This window comes from Littorina saxatilis, unplaced genomic scaffold (genome assembly GCF_037325665.1).
Source record: "Littorina saxatilis isolate snail1 unplaced genomic scaffold, US_GU_Lsax_2.0 scaffold_1290, whole genome shotgun sequence".
NCBI lineage: Eukaryota > Metazoa > Mollusca > Gastropoda > Littorinimorpha > Littorinidae > Littorina > Littorina saxatilis.
In genome coordinates, this window is record NW_027127766.1 from 12,533 (window position 1) to 33,179 (window position 20,647).

Sequence of the window (20,647 nt, forward strand, 5' to 3'; positions counted from 1 at the left end):
AGATGAGGTTGTTGTAAGGACGAAGCTATAGTTGTAGAGCATGTTCTGCTCACCGACCTCTGACGATTCTTGTCGTGATCTCGTCGTATGGGACGGTCACAGATACATTCATACTAGTACAGTGGAACCCCCCTTTTAAGACCCCCCAAATTTAAGACTCCCTCCTTTTTAAGACCTTGCTTTCTCAGACTTTCTGTTCATAACCTCTGTAAAATTACCCCTATTTTAAGACTTCCTCCTTTTTAAGACCTGATTTTCTCAGATGTTTGGAGGTTTTAAAAGGGGGGTTCCACTGTAGAAACAAAGTAGACAGAGGCAGCATGGAGGGATGGCGTGGTTTATTCAACTATGGTTCTTATCCAGAATCACCAACAACGTAATACAAGGTTGTCGTCACCAAGACTGAGACTGGTATTTTTTGCACAGAATCAAATGACGACATTTATAACAAATGACGTCATTATCAAGATTGGTACATGACGTATTATTGTGCATAATTTCTTTGTGATCCGTTGTGTTTTCGTAAAGATACAGTGTATTTAGTCATGTAAGCGAGAGACACTGGCCTAAAAAATGGCGGCAAAAAGCACATTTTCAGAGAAGGATTTTCGATCCTACATCAAAATAAGAACGTCATGGATTTTGCACATGGGGGATTAAATGCACACTTCCATGACGTCATAACATTACATTCTGTTACATCTTCTTGCGGTCTAGGTCGATAAAGATAAAACAGAAGACGATAAAGATGAAACAGAAGACGATAAAGATGAAACAGAAGACGATAAAGATGAAACAGAAGACGATAAAGATGAAACAGAAGACGATAAAGATGAAACAGAAGACGATAAAGATGAAACAGAAGACGATAAAGATGAAACAGAAGACGATATATCCTCCCTTTGGGACCAACCAAAACATCTGGTCTGACGACAAGCCACCAAACATCGTATTATGTCCACCATTACAGATATTTTCAGGCGTTAATGATTTATATTTATTATATTCTTTAAGTGTCATTAATGGCATAGAAAGTTTGAATGAAATGGTAGGGGGATGAATGGTATAGTTTGGGTACGAAATGGTCGCAATTAATATTTATTAATTTTTTTTATTTATTTTTTTTCATTTTTTTTGCCAAGCACATCATTGTGGGGCTAACATGCATCCGTCTACAATGTATCATCATATTAATTATGGACGTGTCACTCTGAGCATTATTTCCGCATTATGCTCTTTAATAGCAGTGCAGTAACACATGATCCGTATGAGAATAATGTAAATGAATATCGTTAGCTCGACAGGTTGGATATTTCTGCTTCATTTGACATACAGAGAACCTCCCACTGGTATAAACGCCAACACACTGCAGAGAAACTTAGTGGTTTCTGCCAGGTGGACATGCACAGTTTCTGGAGGTCTTCGAGAGTGAAAGGTGGCTGTTAAAAAACCCGAAGAACAGAAGTAAAATTGTGTTGCCTCCGTTGCAAAACTGTCCTGTCTCTTGTTCACAAACAGATAAAAGATATCGTTACTTTAACCAGTGACGTCAACTTATTCGTCTGGATTGTTAAGCGAAGAATCATCTTTTGGCATCAACTGTACATTTGCAAGGCAATTTGTTGTTGTTGCGTCGGCCTATTGCCTCGTATAGTTCTAGCAATCAGCGTTAAAAGATGAGTCAGTTTTTGCACTTAAAAGATAAGTTCGGTAACGACATGTGGTTTGGAAACACGGGTGAAGTCAGACTGGCCGCCAGGCCAAACGTTCAAGATTATTCCAAACAGCTTCAGAGAATCCGCGACATCAAACTACGTCACGATGACGTCATCGTTGTCGGTTATCCGAAATCAGGTAATATTTCGCAGTTTGCTTGTAGACAACTTTTTGTTTCATGCTAATGACTAGCTTGAATGTTTTCTTGCAATGAAGTTTCATTATGTGTTTGTAGTTGTTCTCTCCCAAGTGTGTGTTATGCCTACCCAAGTAAAAAAAGTACCACTCTATGTACTATGGTATACTATAGTAAAAGTACTATGGTATACTATAGTTTACTGTAGTAAAAGTACTATGGTACATTGAATTGTACTATGGTATACTATAGTACAAGTGCTATAGTACAAAGTACTATAGTACAATAAGGTACATTTATTTTATTTTATTTTATTTATTTACGAGGATTTATATCGCGCACGTATCTCACCAAACAAGGCGACTCAAGGCGCATGTTACCTATTAATGCCGTGTGAGATGGAATTTTGTACACAATATATCACGCATTCACATCGGCCAGTAGATCGACTGCCTTTAGGCGCTGCATCCACCTTTCACGGCCTTTACATACTATAGTACATGGTACATTTACTGCAGTTTACTATAGTACAGGGTACATTTACTATAGTTTACTATAGTATACCATAGTACATCGTGTGGTACTTTTTCAGCTGGGTAATTAGAACGAAATAGCGTTGATAGACCTTCAGCAAAAATTAAACACAGACAAATTCACAACTAGTCCATATTAGGAGCCTGGGTGTCTAATATGGACCAGTGAAGAGGCCTTCGCGATCGAATCACTGTAAAAAGCCCCCTATAGATATGTATGTCAAATTAACACATTATTACTTTGTGTGCAAGTCAGACTAATTCAAATATGCTTCAGATTTACATTTTTTGGTTCGGCGAGAACATTATTCGAAGCACAACAGGAAACTAAAGGAACTTATCAAAAACAGAGAGAAAATAAATGAAATTATCATCTTTCACATGAGGAAGATTGTTTGGTACCATGGTAATATTTTTTTAAAGCTCGAGGGCCAGTTATAGGTTATTTTTAGAAAGCTTCTTAATGAATGACTTAACACTATTCTTTATCTGTTCTTTTGTGCTATGTGTTCAAGATGGTCCATAATTATTAGGGGACACACACATACTTTGAGATGTTGCTACATTATTAAAAAAAAGAAAGAAAGAAAGGAATGTTGGCGCCAGAAACTCGGGGCCAACACTGCTAACATGTAACAAATACAGTAATAGCCGTCATAACTATATAGCAACTTTTGTGTGTTAGCAGCTTTGTCCGTGGACAGAAACAGGTCCGTTTTAAGCGTCACATTTAGAGTGAACGCTGCCAAACGTGTGAAAGAGAAAAGGCCTAACCATTTTGTGTGTTGTGCGTTTGCAACTGTTTTGACCTGTGTACGTTATCCAGGGAGGGTAAATGCAGCGAATACAATTGTTTTGAGCGCTCTAGTACCGGCCGTTAGTTAGTAAGACCGGGAGATGGTCCATACTAGGGGCTCTAACCCTACTATGTACGCGTCATGACCCTTGTACGTCTTCGGAACAAAGATTCTTTTTACGGTGATTGCTTGTCATCTTTTAATATGTTTGACTTTTTTCTCTTCTTCCTTGTTCCCCCCCCCCTTCCCCCACATTCCCAGGACATTATATTTCCTAACGTGAAACGACTGTCACAGGAAACAACTGGAACCATCAAATGATCAGGATGCTATTGGATGGGACAACCGACCTTCCAGCATTAAATGTTAACAGCGACAGCTTCTTTTTCTTGGACGCATTCGGGGAAGAATGTAACCTTCTACCTTCCGAAAAACCTCGAGCGTTCATGTCTCACCTCCCCTTCCGCTTCCTGCCACGTGACGTCACTGAGAAGAAGATCAAGGTCGTCTACTTGACCCGGAACCCCAAAGACGTGACGGTGTCGCTGTGGTGTCACGTGTCAAATCTCACGGTCCCGCCTGGCTATGGCGGTACCTGGCCCCAGTTCTTCGAGGTCATGTTGGAACACGGATGTGAGTCCTCCTCCTCCTCCTCCTCCTCTTTCTCCTACTCCTCCTCTTCCTCCTGCTCCTCTTCCTCTGCTCCTCTTTCTCCTCTTCTTCCTCCTCCTCTTCATCATCATGATCATCATCATCGTCATCATCATGATCATCATCATCAACATAATCCGCCTCATCATCATCATCATCATCATCATCATCATCATCATCATCATCCCTCTTTGAAGAACTTTATATTTGGGCAAGGAGATAGCTTAGTCGGTAGCGGCGCTGGCTTTGAAACCAATTCGTCGCTACCAGCGTGGGTTCAAAACCAAGAGATTTATTTCACAAAGTCATTTACTGTATGCAGACTATCCTCGGTGTCCGAACACCCCCTTGTGCACGCATGCACACGATAAAGATCTTAAAGTTTACAGCAAAAATGGTGTGCTATTGTATTTATTCATTTTATGTCTTGAATAATGTGTTTGATGGTTAGTTTCATCATTGCCCTTTAGGATTTTGTTGTTGCTGTTGTTGTTCTATTGGTGAATGGTTCTCTTTTGCTTTCGATTGTTTGCTTGTTGATGATGGGTTTGTTTGTTTGTTTGTTTGTTTGTTTGTTTGTTTGTTTGTTTGTTTGTTTGTTTGTATTTAAGTGTTTTTGTTGTTTCCTCTTTTTCTTTTTTCTTTTTCTTCGTTTGATGTGTGTATTGTTGTAAGGACTAGCTGTATAAACGGACCATGTGGACCTAATGCTATTATCCTTCTGTAATAAAGTTTTCGAGTTCGAGTTCTCTCTCTCCCTGTCTCGCGGCCTCCCTATTTCTATCTCTGTCTCTCACTGTCTGTCTCTCTCTCCCTGTTTCTCTAGCTCTCCCTCTGTCTTTCTCCTCTCTCTCCCTCTGTCTGTTTGTCTCACTATCTCTCTCTCCCTCTTTCTATCTCTCTCCCTCTCTCTCTCTCTCTCTCTCTCTCTCTCTCTCTCTCTTTCTATGTTTCTCTCTCTGTTTCTCGCTCTCTCCCTGTTTCTCTCCCCCCCCCCCCCCCCGGTCTTTCTCCCTCTGTCTGTATATATCTATGTCTGTCTCTGTCAGTCTGTCTGTCTGTCTATTTCTCTCTTCCTTTCTCTCATTCACTTTCTCCCCCCCCCCCCAACTCTCTCTCTCCTCCCCCCTTTTTTTTACCCCTTTTTCTTTATTGTAAAGTGAACTCTGAACTGTCCTGATTGCAAAATTATGTCTCCGCGGCATCTTCGTTTTTCAGTTTGGTACGGTGATGTGTTCGATCATATGAAAGACTGGGAAAAGGAAATCAACGCTCGCCCAGGTCACCCCATCTTCCACAGCAACTTTGAGGAAACCAAAAAGGTATTACTCAGTCTTGCAGCACGAAATCTGAACAATAACTGCTTATGTACTGCACAGTCATACAACAGGCCTACCACCCCACAACTTCCTGTTAAAAAACGGTTATAGTTTGAGGAACGTTTATTTTTCAAACAAAACCAAACATTCATAAGTATGACTTTTTTCATTGCTTTCGCCTCCCGCCATTTTGGTGTCAAATTCAACTCCTGCTCAGAAATGCTTGTCCACTGCATGCAAATGACCACGAGGAAGACGTGGTTGTGAATCTTTCGTTTTGTTTAAGATTGAACTTTTCATAAACTATTCTTTCTTGTTCCTTTATTCTAGATTTTTATTAACGTTGTAGCAGTCTGACTGTTTCAGATTTCTTCCTTCTCATCATCTGTGAAGAAGCAAACCCAACAATTGAAGCTAACTTATTTACGTCACTTCTATTCGTCTGTTGTGCATCTTGTGTTATGCCTTGAGGAAAAAAAACCACAATTCGGCCTTCCATCTTTTCTGCAGTAGTATGTGTCTTGTTTTGGAAGGTGAAACAGGTTATTTACTACGTGTTGTTAGGTACTAATGTATTTTGCGCAGACGACACAGGGATTGAATCAAAACTCACTGCATGTCCTTTCCACTCAGAACACCGTAGATCAAGTGGAGAAGCTGGACAAGTTTCTGGGGACGGGCAGGGGCAGAGAACTGTGTGAGGCGATCGTGATGACGTGTCAATTGGGCAACATGCACATGACACGACGTCACGAATTTACTGGTGGCAAGGACCCCTGGTGTCATAAGGATGGCATCTCCAACAACGCCTTCTACAGGAAAGGTGAGAGGACACTGGACGTGTTTGTTTTTCTTCTGTTTTCACATGTAAAGAAGAAGCTCCGAAGAACCCGTTACGAGAGCCCGGATGTTGCTGTCCGAGAGTTAACGAGGGTCATAGAGGGTATCGGCAAAAACACTCGCGCCGACGTGTTTGAGAGGTTTTTCTACAGATTGTCAAAGTGGGAAGGATCATTCAAGAAAATGGAGTGATCAAATTAACAATGAGCTGTGCGATAATATGAGATTCTACGTAGCAGGCTAGTTGTTCCAACCTCTGAAAAATTGGGGTTCGTGCTCCTCAGCTCTGGACACTTGCTCCCCCGGGCGATGCCCTCCTCCCTCCGAATGATAGGACAATCCCCCCCCCCCAAGAAAAAATAAAATAAAAAAATAAAAATAAAGAAAGAAAGAAAAAACCGTCTTCTAATATGTGTGTGTGTGTGTGTGCGTATGTGTGTGTGTGCGTGTGTGTGTGTGTGTGTGTGTGTGTGTGTGAGTGTGAGTGTGCGAGAGAGTGTGTGTGCGTGTGTGGGTGTGTTTGTGTGTGTGTGCGCGCGTGTGTGTGAGTGTGTGTGTCTGTGTGTGTGTGTATGTGTGTGTGTGAGTGTGTGAGTGTGTGTGTGTGTGTGTGTGTGCGTGCGTGCGTGTGTGTGTGTGTGTGTGTGTGTGTGTGTGTGTGTGTGTGTGTGTGTGTGTAAATTACGTAGAGGTTACACACTGCGTCTCAGTAAATAATACTATTGGTCGAAGTTACCGGATAATGAAACATGCGAGCTTCAGTCTTTATTTCTCTGACTCTCTGACTCTCTGTCTGTCTGTCTGTCTGTCTGTCTGTCTGTCTGTCTGTCTGTCTGCCTGTCTCTCTCTCTCTCTCTCTCTCTCTCTCTCTCTCTCTCTCTCTCTTTCTGATGTTTCTGTCTTAAAAGCGTCTGTTTCATTTCTGTTTTGCAGGGATGGTAGGTGACTGGAAGAACTGGTTCACCGTGGCGCAGAATGAACGATTTGATGACGTCTACACTACCAAGATGGCGGGCTCCAAAAGAACATTTGCGTTTGAATAATGACACATGACAAACGCCATCACTGCTTTGACGACTGCATTTTCTAGCTTGAAATACCGCTACCACCAGCATCTTGTAATTTTCCTCCTAGCACAGAACCAAATAGCTAGGAAATTATCTTAACATCTTTAAAATGTCTCGCCATGCCTCACATGTTGTACGGGGTGACCCCCCCCCACCCCCCGAAAAAAATGCCACCCGTAAAAGTGCTAATAACTTTTACATTTGTTGAGCAAATTACTTCATAGTTGGTGCACACTATCTTCAGCTTAAGCATAATCACATCACACAGATTCATATTTGAAGGTCGAATGGTCTGATTTTTGTGCTGAGTTAAATGTCTGTGGACTTAGGATACGAATACTGTTTCATCCGTCAAAAGGCAAGGGCCTGGCTGTTAATGTGCTGAGTGACATCTTCATGTCGAATACATGTTCATGTGAGACACAGTGCAAATTTTATGATTCAGAAAAAAAACCTACCTATTCTGGAAAGAAATCAGCCACGCTGTGTTTTGTTGTTGTTGTTTTTTGGCTTTTTTTTTATCAGCCACGCTGTTAATTTTTGCTATATGTCCAAGTGGATGGATTTTCGTGATCCTTGTGAAATCCAGGACAAGGCTTTGGTGGTGAACAGGATTGGTTTAAACGAGATTTTATTCCAAGAACATGAGGTTGCATATTATAGTAAGCCTACATCAGGGACCATTGGGAGCACACAACAAGCTAAGCTTATACTTAGTGTGGCTATACATGTTTACATCTAAAGAGGAATTATGTTTCATGTGCTGTCAAAGGTACAAAAACACCTACTAATAACCTTATTAGAAATGTCAAACAAGATAAAGAATGTGACAACAGAATCAAAGTAGGTTAACAAGGAGGGGAAGGGGATTTGACTTTGCCGGATTACAACAATATCGGTGGAAGGAAATCAGGACGGTTTGTGAAAAAAAGGAGGGGGGAGGGGGGGTGTCGGAGAGATGATGACTAACGCAGACTTAATTCCTAATTCAATATTCCTGCAGCAGCAATGATTGACTACAGAATTATATCTAGTCTAAGTCGTGTTAACACACAAACCCCCGTTTAAATAACAAACGATACCTGCAACAAATATATCAAACAAACGTGAACATGATTCTGGGAATGACAGTACGTGGATGACTAGCGGTCAAAAACATCATGCGCACTTCTTGTCTTTTCTTTACAGGCTTTTCTTCTATTTGGTAAACAAAGGGAAGTAATATCATTTTCTAAATGCGAAGGACATGTCGGTGTTATAGAGTAAGTAAGAGTTATGGAGAATATCAGTCTTCTGGCACCTGAGAGAATAACACACATTGAAATAAACACACGACTTTCATCTTCTTAATAAAATAATGCTCTAATGCCTCATTTGTTCATGACTTTCTTCTGTATAAGTAATCCTTAATCATCGTCAGGTTTTGTTGATTTCTACACATCTGCTTTTGCTCGACGCATGTCTAAACACCGAACTATTTATTCCTTTGATATTTGTGTTAGGGTAAGGGTAATTAACACTAACCCTCTGTGATATTTGTTAGTGATAGCCATCTGTGACCATCAGCATTGGTGGATATGTATACAGTCATGAACGATCAGTATTGTTTTTACATTTAATTAAACGTTTATTTGTTTTCGATATACATGTATTTCTTTTTTTTTCTTTTTTCTTTTTTTTTTGCTAAGCACATCATTGTGGGGCTTTTAATCAATAACATGCATCCGTCTACAATGTATCATCATTCATCCATCAACATTTATAATAAATATGTAAATGGCAAGTATACAAGAAATATATAATAATATACAACATTAGGACATATGAGACAGACGGACATATAACATACCGTTCGCCTACAAGTAAGGCCGGAGCTTAACGTAACATGCAGATTACAATACTTGACATTATGGACGTATTACCTGCTTAATAATAATACAGTCAGTTAATACCCAGCAAACAATTTTACGTTGTATTCACGTTATATTCACGTTGGGCTACGTTGGGTTTACGTTGCGTTTCAACGTTTTTTTACGTAGATTTGTATGGACGAAATCACGCGGGAATAACGTTTGAAAACAACGTTGCATTTTATGTGACACCAACGTGAATGCAACGTGAATTATTGGTGGAGGAGGATTGTTCGTAAAAACATTACGTGAATTCTACGTTGTCACAACGTGAATTTTTGGTTGTGGTTGTGGTTTGGTTGAAATTGCGTTGCATTTTTACGTAATGTCCACGTGAATGGAACGTAAATTTTAGGCTAAATTGTAGGTCAGGAATTACGTGAACTCTACGTTGACACAACGTGAAAGTTTAGTTTAGGTGCATTTTTCGTGATAAAATTGACGTGAATTACACGTCGACACAACGTGAATTTTTGGTTGTGGTTGTGGTTTGGTTTGATTTCGACGTGAATGCAACGTTGAGAGTGACTGTAGGTTTTGGTAAATTTATTCACACACACACACACGCACACACACACACACACACACACACACACACACACACACACACACACACACACACACACACACACACACACACACACACACACACACACCAATTTTCACACTCAGTCACAGATCATAAGGACTATTACATGTAACACCATAAACTCAAGATACGATCAACAATTTTATTTCATAACAAAAAAAATGCATATTATGTTGCTGAGAAATTAAAAATGCACGCAGCTTAGCAGGGCAACAGCACAGCATATTCAATCGATTTCATTCTTTGTCCTGGTGGTCCTCTTCTCCCAGGCAGTCCTCTGTGCGCCTCTTTAACGCTGGTCGCTAAACAAAGCAAAGACAGCACATTGATATTATATGTCTGGAGTAGAAATAAACATCTTTTCAACTCAGGTCACTTTTTAGTAACTTTCCACTGCCTACTATGTCTCTGGCCTACTGCCAACTGAGTGTTGACACTATTTCTTTTTAATATATGAAATAAAGCATTATGTCCCTTCTTCGAGCCTTGTTGTGTCAGATTTAGGCCGCAAGCCAAGACAACAAAAGACTGTGTGCCAGTGTGTATTCCTTCCATAAGAAATGAAGTATTTCAAACGAAAATGGATCGTTTCAGAACAGTTTGGGGGTATTTTATTTGTATTTGCATCATTAACACATTTGACCTGGAACAGTCTGGAAGGGAAACTGTCTTTTATCTGTGTACAAGAATTGTTTGTTTGTTTGCTTAACGCCCAGCAGACCACGAAGAGCCATATCAGGGCGGTGCTGCTTTGACATATAACGTGCGCCACACACAAGACAGAAGTCGCAGCACAGGCTTCATGTCTCACCCAGTCACATTATTCTGACACCGGACCAACCAGTCCTAGCACTAACCCCATTAATGGCATAGAAAGTTTGAATGAAATGGTAGGGGAATGAATGGTATAGTTTGGGTACGAAATGGTCGCAATTAATATTAATTATGGACGTGTCACTCTGAGCATTATTTCCGCATTATGCTCTTTAATAGCAGTGCAGTAACATATGGTCCGCATGAGAATAATGTAAATGAATATCGTTAGCTCGACAGGTTGGATACTTTTGCTTCATTTGACATACAGAGAACCTCCCACTGGTATAAACGCCAACACACTGCAGATAAACTTAGTGGTTTCTGCCAGGTGGACATGCACAGTTTCTGGAGGTCTTCGAGAGTGAAAGGTGGCTGTTAAAAAACCCGAAGAACAGAAGTAGAATTGTGTTGCCTCCGTTGCAAAACTGTCCTGTCTCTTGTTCACAAACGGGATTATGAAGATATCGTTACTTTAACCAGTGACGTCAACTTATTCGTCTGGATTGTTAAGCGAAGAATCATCTTTTAATTGGCATCAACTGTACATTTGCAAGGCAATTTTGTTGTTGTTGCGTCGGCCTATTGCCTCGTATAGTTCTAGCAATCAGCGTTAAAAGATGAGTCAGTTTTTGCACTTAAAAGATAAGTTCGGTAACGACATGTGGTTTGGAAACACGGGTGCAGTCAGGCTGGCCGCCATGCCAAACGTTCAAGATTATTCCAAACAGCTTCAGAGAATCCGCGACATCAAACTACGTCAAGATGACGTCATCGTTGTCGGTTATCCGAAATCAGGTAATATTTCGCAGTTTGCTTGTACTTGTAGACAACTTTTTGTTTCATGCTAATGACTAGCTTGAATGTTTTCTTGCGATGAAGTTTCATTATGTGTTTGGTAGTTGTTCTCTCCCTAGTGAACCGTTATGCCTATGATTAGAACGAAATAGCGGTGATAGACCTTCAGCAAAAATTAAACACAGACAAATTCACAACTAGTCCATATTAGGAGCCTGGGTGTCTAATATGGACCAGCGAAGAGGCCTTTGCAATCGAATCACTGTAAAACTTAAGAACCCTATAGATACGTATGTCAAATTAACACATTATTACTTTGTGTGCAAGTTAGACTAATTCAAATATGCTTCAGATTTACATTTTTTTGTTCGACGAGAACATTATTCGAAGCACAACAGGAAACTAAAGGAACTTATCAAAAGCAGAGAGAAAATAAATGAAATTATCATATTTCACGTGAGGAAGATTGTTTGGTACCATGGTATATTCTTTTAAAGCTCGAGGGCCAGTTATAGGTTATTTTTAGAAAGCTTCTAAATGAATGACTTAACACTATCCTTTATCTGTTCTTTTGTTCTATGTGTTGAAGATGGTCCATATTAGGGGACACACACATACTTTGAGATTTTGCTACATTATTAAAAAAACAAGTCGCGTAAGGCGAAAATACAATATTTAGTCAAGTAGCTGTCGAACTCACAGAATGAAACTGAACGCAATGCCATTTTTCAGCAAGACCGTATACTCGTAGCATCGTCAGTCCACCGCTAATGGCAAAGGCAGTGAAATTGACAAGAAGAGCGGGGTAGTAGTTGCGCTAAGAAGGATAGCGCGCTTTTCTGTACCTCTCTTTGTTTTAACTTTCTGAGCGTGTTTTTAATCCAAACATATCATATCTATATGTTTTTGGAATCAGGAACCGACACGGAATAAGATGAAAGTGTTTTTAAATTGATTTGGACAATTTAATTTTGATAATAATTTTTATATATTTAATTTTCAGAGCTTGTTTTTAATCCGAATATAACATATTTATATGTTTTCGGAATCAGCAAATGATGGAAAATAAGATAAATGTAAATTTGGATCGTTTTATAAATTTTTATATTTTTTTACAATTTTCAGATTTTTAATGACCAAAGTCATTAATTAATTTTTAAGCCACCACGCTGAAATGCAATACCAAAGTCCGGGCTTTGTCGAAGATTACTTGACCAAAATTTCAACCAATTTGGTTGAAAAATGAGGGCGTGACAGTGCCGCCTCAACTTTCACGAAAAGCCGGATATGACGTCATCAAAGACATTTATCCAAAAAATGAAAAAAACGTTCGGGGATTTCATACCCAGGAACTCTCATGTCAAATTTCATAAAGATCGGTCCAGTAGTTTAGTCTGAATCGCTCTACACACACACACACACACACACACACACAGACACACGCACATACACCACGACCCTCGTTTCGATTCCCCCTCGATGTTAAAATATTTAGTCAAAACTTGACTAAATATAAAAAATGAATGTTGGCGCCAGAAACTCGGGGCCAACATTGCTAACATGTAACAAATGCAGTCTTAGCCGTCATATATAGCAACTTTTGTGTGTTAGCAGCTTTGTCTGTTGACAGAAACAGGTCCGTTTTAAGCGTCACATTTAGAGTGAACGCTGCCAAACGTGTGAAACAGAGAAAAGGCCTAACGATTGTGTCTGTTGTGCGTCTGCAACTGTGTTGACTAGTGTACGTTATCCAGGGAGGGTAAATGCAGCGAATACAATTGTTTTGAGCGCTCTAGTACCAGCCGTTCGTTAGTAAGACCGGGAGATGGTCCATACTAGGGGCCCCAACCCTATCATGTACGTGTCATGACCCTTGTACGTCTTCGGAACAACGATTCTTTTTACGTTGATTGCTTGTCATCTTTTAATATGTTTGACTTTTTTCTCTTCTTCCTTGTTCCCCCCCCCCCCTTCCCCCACATTCCCAGGACACTATATTTCCTAACGTGAAACGACTGTCACAGGAAACAACTGGAACCATCAAATGATCAGGATGCTATTGGAAGGAACAACCGACCTGCCAGCATTTAACAGCAACAGCTTCTATTTCTTGGACGCATTCGGGGGAGAATGTAAACTTCCACCTTCCGAAAAACCTCGAGCGTTCATGTCTCACCTCCCCTTCCGCTTCCTGCCACGTGACGTCACTGAGAAGAAGGTCAAGGTCGTCTACTTGACCCGGAACCCCAAAGACGTGGCGGTGTCGCTGTGGTGTCACGTGTCAAAGCTCAAGGCCCCGCTTGGCTATGGCGGTACCTGGCCCCAGTTCTTCGAGGTCATGTTGGAACACGGATGTGAGTCCTCCTCCTCCTCCTCCTCCTCCTGCTCCTCCTTCTGCTCCTCTTTCTCCTACTCCTCCTCTTCCTCTGCTCCTCTTCCTCCTCCTCCTCCTCCTCCTCCTCCTCATAATTCATCATCATCATCCTTCTCCTCCTCCTCCTCTTCCTGTAACTCCTCCTCTTCCTCCTCCTCCTCCTCCTCCTCCTCCTCCTCCTCCTCCTCATCATCATCATCATCATCATCATCATCATCATCATTATCATCATCATCATCATCATCATCATCATCATCATCATCATCATCATCATCATCATCCCTCTTTGAAGAACTTTATATTTGGATAGCTCAGTCGGTAGCGGCGCTGGCTTTGAAACCAATTCGTCGCTACCAACGTGAGTTCAAAACCAAGAGATTTATTTCACAAAGTCATTTACTTATACTGTATGCAGACTGTCCTCGGTGTCCGAACACCCCCTTGTGCACGCATGCGCACGATAAAGATCATAGGTTTACAGCAAAAATGGTGTGCTATTGTATTCATTCATTTTATGTCTTGAATAATGTGTTTGATGGTTAGTTTCATCATTGCCCTTTAGGATTTTGTTGTTGCTGTTGTTGTTCTATTGTTGAATGGTTCTCTTTTGCTTTCGATTGTTTGCTTGTTGATGATGGGTTTGTTTGTTTGTTTGTTTGTTTGTTTGTTTGTTTGTTTGTTTGTTTGTTTGTATTTAAGTGTTTTTGTTGTTTCCTCTTTTTTCTTTTTTTCTTTTTCTTCGTTTGATGTGTGTATTGTTGTAAGGACTAGCTGTATAAACGGACCATGTAGACCTAATGCTATTATCCTGCCGTAATAAAGTTTTCGAGTTCGAGTTCTCTCTCTCCCTGTCTCGCGGCCTCCCTATTTCTATCTCTGTCTCTCGCTGTCTGTCTCTCTCTCTGTTTCTCTAGCTCTCCATCTGTCAGTCCTTCTCTCTGTGTCTCAGTCTCTCTATCTCTCTCTCTCCCTCTTTCTATCTCTCTCTCCCTCTCTCTCTCTCTCTCTCCATTTATATGTTTCTCTCTCTGTTTCTAGCTCTCTCCCTGTTTCTCCCCCCCCCCCCCCCCGGTCTTTCTCCCTCTGTCTGTATATATCTATGTCTGTCTCTGTCAGTCTGTCTGTCTGTCTATTTCTCTCTTCCTTTCTCTCATTCACTTTCTCCCCCCCCCCCCCAACTCTCTCTCCCTTCCCCCCCCCCCCTTTTTTTTTACCCCTTTTTATTTATTGTAAAGTGAACTCTGAACTGCCCTGATTGCAAAATTATGTCTCCGCGGCATCTTCGTTTTTCAGTTTGGTACGGTGATGTGTTCGATCATATGAAAGACTGGGAAAAGGAAATCAACGCTCGCCCAGGTCACCCCATCTTCCACAGCAACTTTGAGGAAACCAAAAAGGTATTACTCAGTCTTGCAGCACGAAATCTGAACAATAACTGCTTATGTACTACACAGTCATACAACAGGCCTACCACCCCACAGCTTCCTGTTAAAAACGGTTATAGTTTGAGGAACGTTTATTTTTCAAACAAAACGAAACATACATAAGTACGACTTTTGTCATTGCTTTCGCCTCCCGCCATGTTGATGTCAAATTCAACTCCTGCTCAGAAATGCTTGTCCACTGCATGCAAAGGAGAGGGCCCCAAAGGGGGGGTATCATCACGATCACGGGAAGGGAAATTTTAGCTTTCACGATCACAGTTACCTTGATATTTTTTTTCACGATCACGAACACCAGTGGCAAATCACGGTCACGGTAAAAGTTGCATGTACAGAAAGCACGTGTCAAAGTAAACACAACCACACAGTAATTCGCTCCTCTGGATCTATTGTTTATTCAACACAAAGTGAGAACTGTTGCACTTTTTGTTATTTTTTTTTGAATTCTCTTTCATACACACATAGAAATACATATCATGATTTGTAATCAGTAACAAGAATGTTGTTTTCATTGTTCTCTCTCTCTCTCTCTCTCTGTCTCTCTCTCTCTGTCTCTCTCTCTCTCTCTCTCGCTCTCTCTCTCTCTCTCTCTATTTCGTTATCTCTCTCTCTCTCTCTCTCTCTCTCTCTCTCTCTCTCTCTCTCTCTCTCTCTCTCTCTCTCTCTCTCTACACTCATACACATTCAACTCACACACCCTCACTCACACACATGAATATATACTTGCACAATTTGACATTTCCAGAGCAAAATCTTGAAAACCCATTTTCTCCCCAACTATTGGGTGGATTGAAATTAAAGTACATGAATGTGTGATGGGGGTACACCATCGCCTGGTTTCATGTCCTTGAAAAACAAACAGGAATGCTACAGGCCAAAAATGGTTTTACCTGAAAGAAGCGCGCAGTGCCAGTGGCGAAGCCACAAGCCTGAGCCTGCGAAGCAGGCGAGCCAACTAGGGGGGTCCGGGGTTACGCCCCCCCGGAAATTTTGTCAAAAAACGGTTAAAATCTGTGCAATCTGGTGCATTCTGGGCATCATTTTCCGGGCTGTAATAGTGTTGTGATCTTGTTAAAAATCCCATTTTAGCCTCCCCCCACCACCATTCAACACACCTCCAAACTGGTGAAAACAACATGCACTACTGTGCGCTGGCTTCATTGAGACCGGCGCCTGGTCGCGTTGCGCGATATTCACACGGATCGTTTTTGCGGATATTTTTTAACTTCACCGGAAAAAATTTGACTTTACCGGATTTTGAAAACGGCTTTATCGAATTTCCGTTAATTACCGGAAAAGTAGCATGCCTGACAAAATCCCCAACGAACATGACTTTGATCGTCTTTGACATGAGGATCAAGTGATCCAAACTGGCACGTCTCCCCACCATTGTTTCTGAATTTAACCCATTGTTGATATTAAAGTTTACAGGCGCTAATATAAATCCAAGCTTAATGCAAAGAAGCGACAATTAGAATCTATGCCAAGCGTGTCCACGTTGCTGGGATGAAAAACACATTTCTAGTTTCGGTTTTGGCTACACGCAGACTCGATCTCAAGCCAGTCGAGGACACACTGAGCGAGTGACAGCCGGACGTGGCAATGTCGACAATGTCAATGATCTCACTCAAACTCAAAGATCTTGAACAAATTTCAAGATCTTTGCCTACATTCAGAACAGTCATAGAGCAACATAGATCAACATACCTTGATATTTCGTCTTCGGAAAGACCGACCCGTAGCCTGACCTTTCCACCAAGGAAGGCATTCTCGCCGCCTGCTTTGGTATGGCTTGAATCCACAAAATATAACAGAATTTCGATGACAGTACCGCTGCACGCCATGTTTGATCTTCGAATTCGAATTTGACTGAATGCACTCAAAACTTTTGCACGAAGCCCTTCCATTGGATGAAGTTTGGAAGACTTTTGCAATTTGCCTTCTGATTGGATCTCTTTTCGTCAGTGTGTGATTGGTTCTTTTAAAGGGAAGCAATCGCTGTCAAAATCATATTTCTGAATGTGTTGTTGCTTCCCTTCAATCGGAGTTGGCTCCTTGACGAATAGACTAGAGGATCATAGAGTGATACAGCTGTGAAAAATGTACGTTGAAAATAAAATGCTTTGCAATAATGCCCATCACGATCACGAAAACAAATCACGATCACGATCACGAGACTTGATTTTTTTCTCATCACGGATCACGGGCAAAGTCCCATCACGATCACAGAAATGGAAATTTCGGCAATCACGGTCACAGAAAGGTCAAAAAACGCCAATCACGATCACGGTTTTAAACCCTTTGGGGCCCTCAAAGGACCACGAGGAAGACGTTGTGAATCTTTCGTTTTGTTTAAGATTGAACTTTTTCATAAACTCTTCTGTCTTGTTCCTTAATTCTAGATTTTTTGAACGTTATAGCAGTCTGTCTGTTTCAGATTTCTTCCTTCTCATCATCTGTGAAGAAGCAAACCCAACAATTGAAGCTAACTTATTTACGTCATTACTATTCGTCTGTTGCGCATCTTGTTTTGGTCGTCTACATTTGTGCTTTTTTTCAATAATCTTATGGTTAGATTTCGCTAAAAAGTTATGTCAGATGATGAATGAACCATGGGGGAAAAAGTTATTGAAAAAAAAAATTTGTAAAAAAAGATTTTATTTTTGGGTAGCGTGACTCACGATTCCAATATTTTGTTTTCTGTTTGCTGAGAACATGTGCTTTGCCTAAAAATACTGACCAATCAAATTCATGTCACTATGCTTATAGCCACGTCCAAACAAGTGCAGCAACAGTTTGACACTGGAGCGCTGTCCACGCTTTTTTTTAAGCGCACGAAATGCACGGGATTTGAGAGGAGTTTTGCGCTTGGCATTTTCCAAATAAGGATATCCTACTATGAGTACTACGCTGGAATACTACAATGAATTTTCAAACGGCTATACTGGCTTCGTCTTTCCTGATCGAAAGGGGGTGTATTGTTGATATTTGTAGATAATAGACTCTGCATTTTAATGGTCAAATGGCGATTTCGGTATAAAAATGTAGACAAGGACCTTTAAGGAAGAAAACCCAACAATTGAAGCTAACTTATTTACGTCATTACTATTCGTCTGTTGTGCATCTTGTTTTATGCCTTAGGCCCGTCCAGACACTCCCGGCCGACCCTGTCCACATTTGACTTATGCTCAAAACGGCGCACCGCGTCGTGCTATGATCGCGAAGCGTTATTTGCAGAAGAATAGCGCGTGTTCTAATTTCTATGACACAGACATAGAACGACGGAAATTTGACCAATCAGAGCAAACCAGAGCGATGACGTCAGCTGCTCGCGGCGCGGCAGTCGAATGCAACTGAACCTTCTTGTCAGGTGACCCGCTTCACTGATACCGCGTTGTGAAAAAAATCGTCGATGTGTGGCCACTCGGCAAATTCCGCGCGACGCACAAAACGGCCTGCGGCGCATAGAGCGTAAAACGGCGGCCAAGTCTGGACAGGGATAAGGAAGAAAACCCACAATTCGGCCTTCCATCTTTTCTGCAGTAGTATTTGTCTTGTTTTGGAAGGTGAAACAGGTTATTTACTACGTGTTGTTAGGTACTAATGTATTTTGCGCAGACGACACAGGGATTGAATCAAAACTCACTGCATGTCCTTTCCACCCAGAACACCGTAGATCAAGTGGAGAAACTGGACACGTTTCTGGGGACGGGCAGGGGCAGAGAACTGTGTGAGGCGATCGTGATGACGTGTCAGGTGGGCAACATGCACATGACACGACGTCACGAACACACTGGTGGCAAGGACCCCTGGTGTTGGAAGGATGGCGCCTCCAACAACAACATGTACAGGAAAGGTGAGAGGACACTGGACGTGTGGTTTTTTTTCTGTTTTCACATGTAAAGAAGAAGCTCCGAAGAATCCGTTACGAGAGCCCGGATGTTGCTGTCCGAGAGTTAACGAGGGTCATAGAGGGTATCGGCAAAAACACTCGCGCCGACGTGTTTGAGAGGTTTTTCTACAGATTGTCAAAGTGGGAAGGATCATTCAAGAAAATGGAGGGATCAAATTAACAATGAGCTGTGCGATAATATGAGATTCTACGTAGCAGGCTAGTTGTTCCAACCTCTGAAAAATTGGGGTTCGTGCTCCTCAGCCCTGGACACTTGCTCCCCCGGGCGATGCCCTCCTCCCTCCGAATGATAGGACAACCCCCCCCCCCCCCCAAAAAAAAAAAAAAAAACAACAAACAAACAAACACAACTCTTCCAATATGTGTGCGTGTGTGTGTGTGTGTGTGTGTGTGTGTGTGTGTGTGTGTGTGTGTGTGTGTGTGTGTGTGTGTGTGTGAGAGAGAGAGAGAGTGTGTGCATGTGTGGGTGTGTTTGTGTGTGTGTGGGCGCGTGTGTGTGAGTGTGTGTGTGTGTGTGTGTGTGTATGTGTATGTGTGTGTGTGTGTGTGTGTGTGTGTGTGTGTGTGTGTGTGTGTGTAAACGTAGAGGTTACACACTGCGTCTCAGTAAATAATAATATTTAGCGGATCATGAAACATGCGAGCTTCAGTCTCTATTTCTCTGACTGTCTGTCTGTCTGTCTGTCTCTGTCTCTGTCTCTGTCTGTCTGTCTCTCTCACTCTCTCTCTCTCTCTCTCTCTCTCTCTCTCTCTCTCTCTCTCACATATGGCCTATAAGAAAATAAATCATCATCATCATCATCATCATCATCATCATCTCCTCTCTCTCTCTCTCTCTCTCTCTCTCTCTCTCTCTCTCTCTCTCTCTCTCTCTCTCTCTCTCTCTCTCTCTTTCCGATGTTTCTGTCTTAAAAGCGTCTGTTTCATTTATGTTTTGCAGGGATGGTAGGTGACTGGAAGAACTGGTTCACCGTGGCGCAGAATGAACGATTTGATGACGTCTACACTACCAAGATGGCGGGCTCCAAAAGAACATTTGCGTTTGAATAATGACACATGACAAACGCCATCACTGCTTTGACGACTGCATTTTCTAGCTTGAAATACCGCTACCACCAGCATCTTGTAATTTTCCTCCTAGCACAGAACCAAATATCTACGAAATTATCTTAAAATCTTTAAAATGTCTCGCCATGCCTCACATGTTGTACGGGGTGACCCCCCCCCCCCCCCACCCCCCGAAAAAAATGCCACCCGTAAAAGTGCTAATAACTTCTACATTTGTTGAGCAAATTACTTCATAGGTGGTGCACACTATCTTCAGCTTAAACATAATCACATCACACAGATTCATATTTGAAGGTCGAATGGTCTGATTTTTGTGCTGAGTTAAATGTCTGTGGACTTAGGATACGAATACTGTTTCATCCGTCAAAAGACAAGGGCCTGGCTGTTAATGTGCTGAGTGGCATCTTCATGTCGAATACATGTTCATGTGAGACACAGTGCAAATCTTATGATCCACACAACAGGCTAAGCTTATACTTATTGTGGCTATACATGTTTACATCTAAAGAGGAATTATTTTTCATGTGCTGTCAAAGGTACAAAAACACCTACTAATAACCTTATTAGAAGTGTCAAACAAGATAAAGAATGTGACAACAGAATCAAAGTAGGTTAACGAGGAGGGGAAGGGGATTTGACTTTGCCGGATTACAACAATATCAGAGGAAGGAAATCGGGACG

The 20,647-nt window shown here is 41.5% G+C and overlaps 2 protein-coding genes across 2 annotated transcripts; both read left to right on the plus strand.

Annotated features, from left to right (window-relative positions):
• Positions 1–834: 834 nt before the first annotated feature.
• On the plus strand, positions 835–9,484 carry LOC138956137 (sulfotransferase 1A3-like). Its single transcript, XM_070327582.1, has 5 exons — positions 835–1,854; positions 3,480–3,815; positions 5,052–5,155; positions 5,786–5,975; positions 6,926–9,484. The coding sequence occupies exons 1-5, from the start codon at positions 1,677–1,679 to the stop codon at positions 7,033–7,035; spliced, it is 918 nt and encodes a 305-aa protein (XP_070183683.1). The 5' UTR covers positions 835–1,676; the 3' UTR covers positions 7,036–9,484.
• A 959-nt stretch (positions 9,485–10,443) lies between these two features.
• LOC138956138 (sulfotransferase 1A3-like) lies at positions 10,444–20,641 on the plus strand. The gene is made up of 5 exons (XM_070327583.1): positions 10,444–11,169; positions 13,194–13,523; positions 14,837–14,940; positions 18,652–18,841; positions 19,839–20,641. Exons 1-5 carry the CDS (start codon positions 10,992–10,994, stop codon positions 19,946–19,948), a joined length of 912 nt encoding a protein of 303 aa, XP_070183684.1. The 5' UTR covers positions 10,444–10,991; the 3' UTR covers positions 19,949–20,641.
• Positions 20,642–20,647: the final 6 nt, after the last annotated feature.

Excerpts from the sequence above, each read along its gene's own strand:
- LOC138956137 (XM_070327582.1), top strand. The coding sequence starts at position 1,677 with ATGAGTCAGTTTTTGCACTTAAAAGATAAGTTCGGTAACGACATGTGG. Across the intron at positions 3,816-5,051 it reads GGTCATGTTGGAACACGGAT|TTTGGTACGGTGATGTGTTC; the intron begins GTGAGTCCTCCT and ends TTCGTTTTTCAG. Across the intron at positions 5,976-6,925 it reads CAACGCCTTCTACAGGAAAG|GGATGGTAGGTGACTGGAAG; the intron begins GTGAGAGGACAC and ends TCTGTTTTGCAG.
- LOC138956138 (XM_070327583.1), top strand. The coding sequence starts at position 10,992 with ATGAGTCAGTTTTTGCACTTAAAAGATAAGTTCGGTAACGACATGTGG. Across the intron at positions 13,524-14,836 it reads GGTCATGTTGGAACACGGAT|TTTGGTACGGTGATGTGTTC; the intron begins GTGAGTCCTCCT and ends TTCGTTTTTCAG. Across the intron at positions 18,842-19,838 it reads CAACAACATGTACAGGAAAG|GGATGGTAGGTGACTGGAAG; the intron begins GTGAGAGGACAC and ends TATGTTTTGCAG.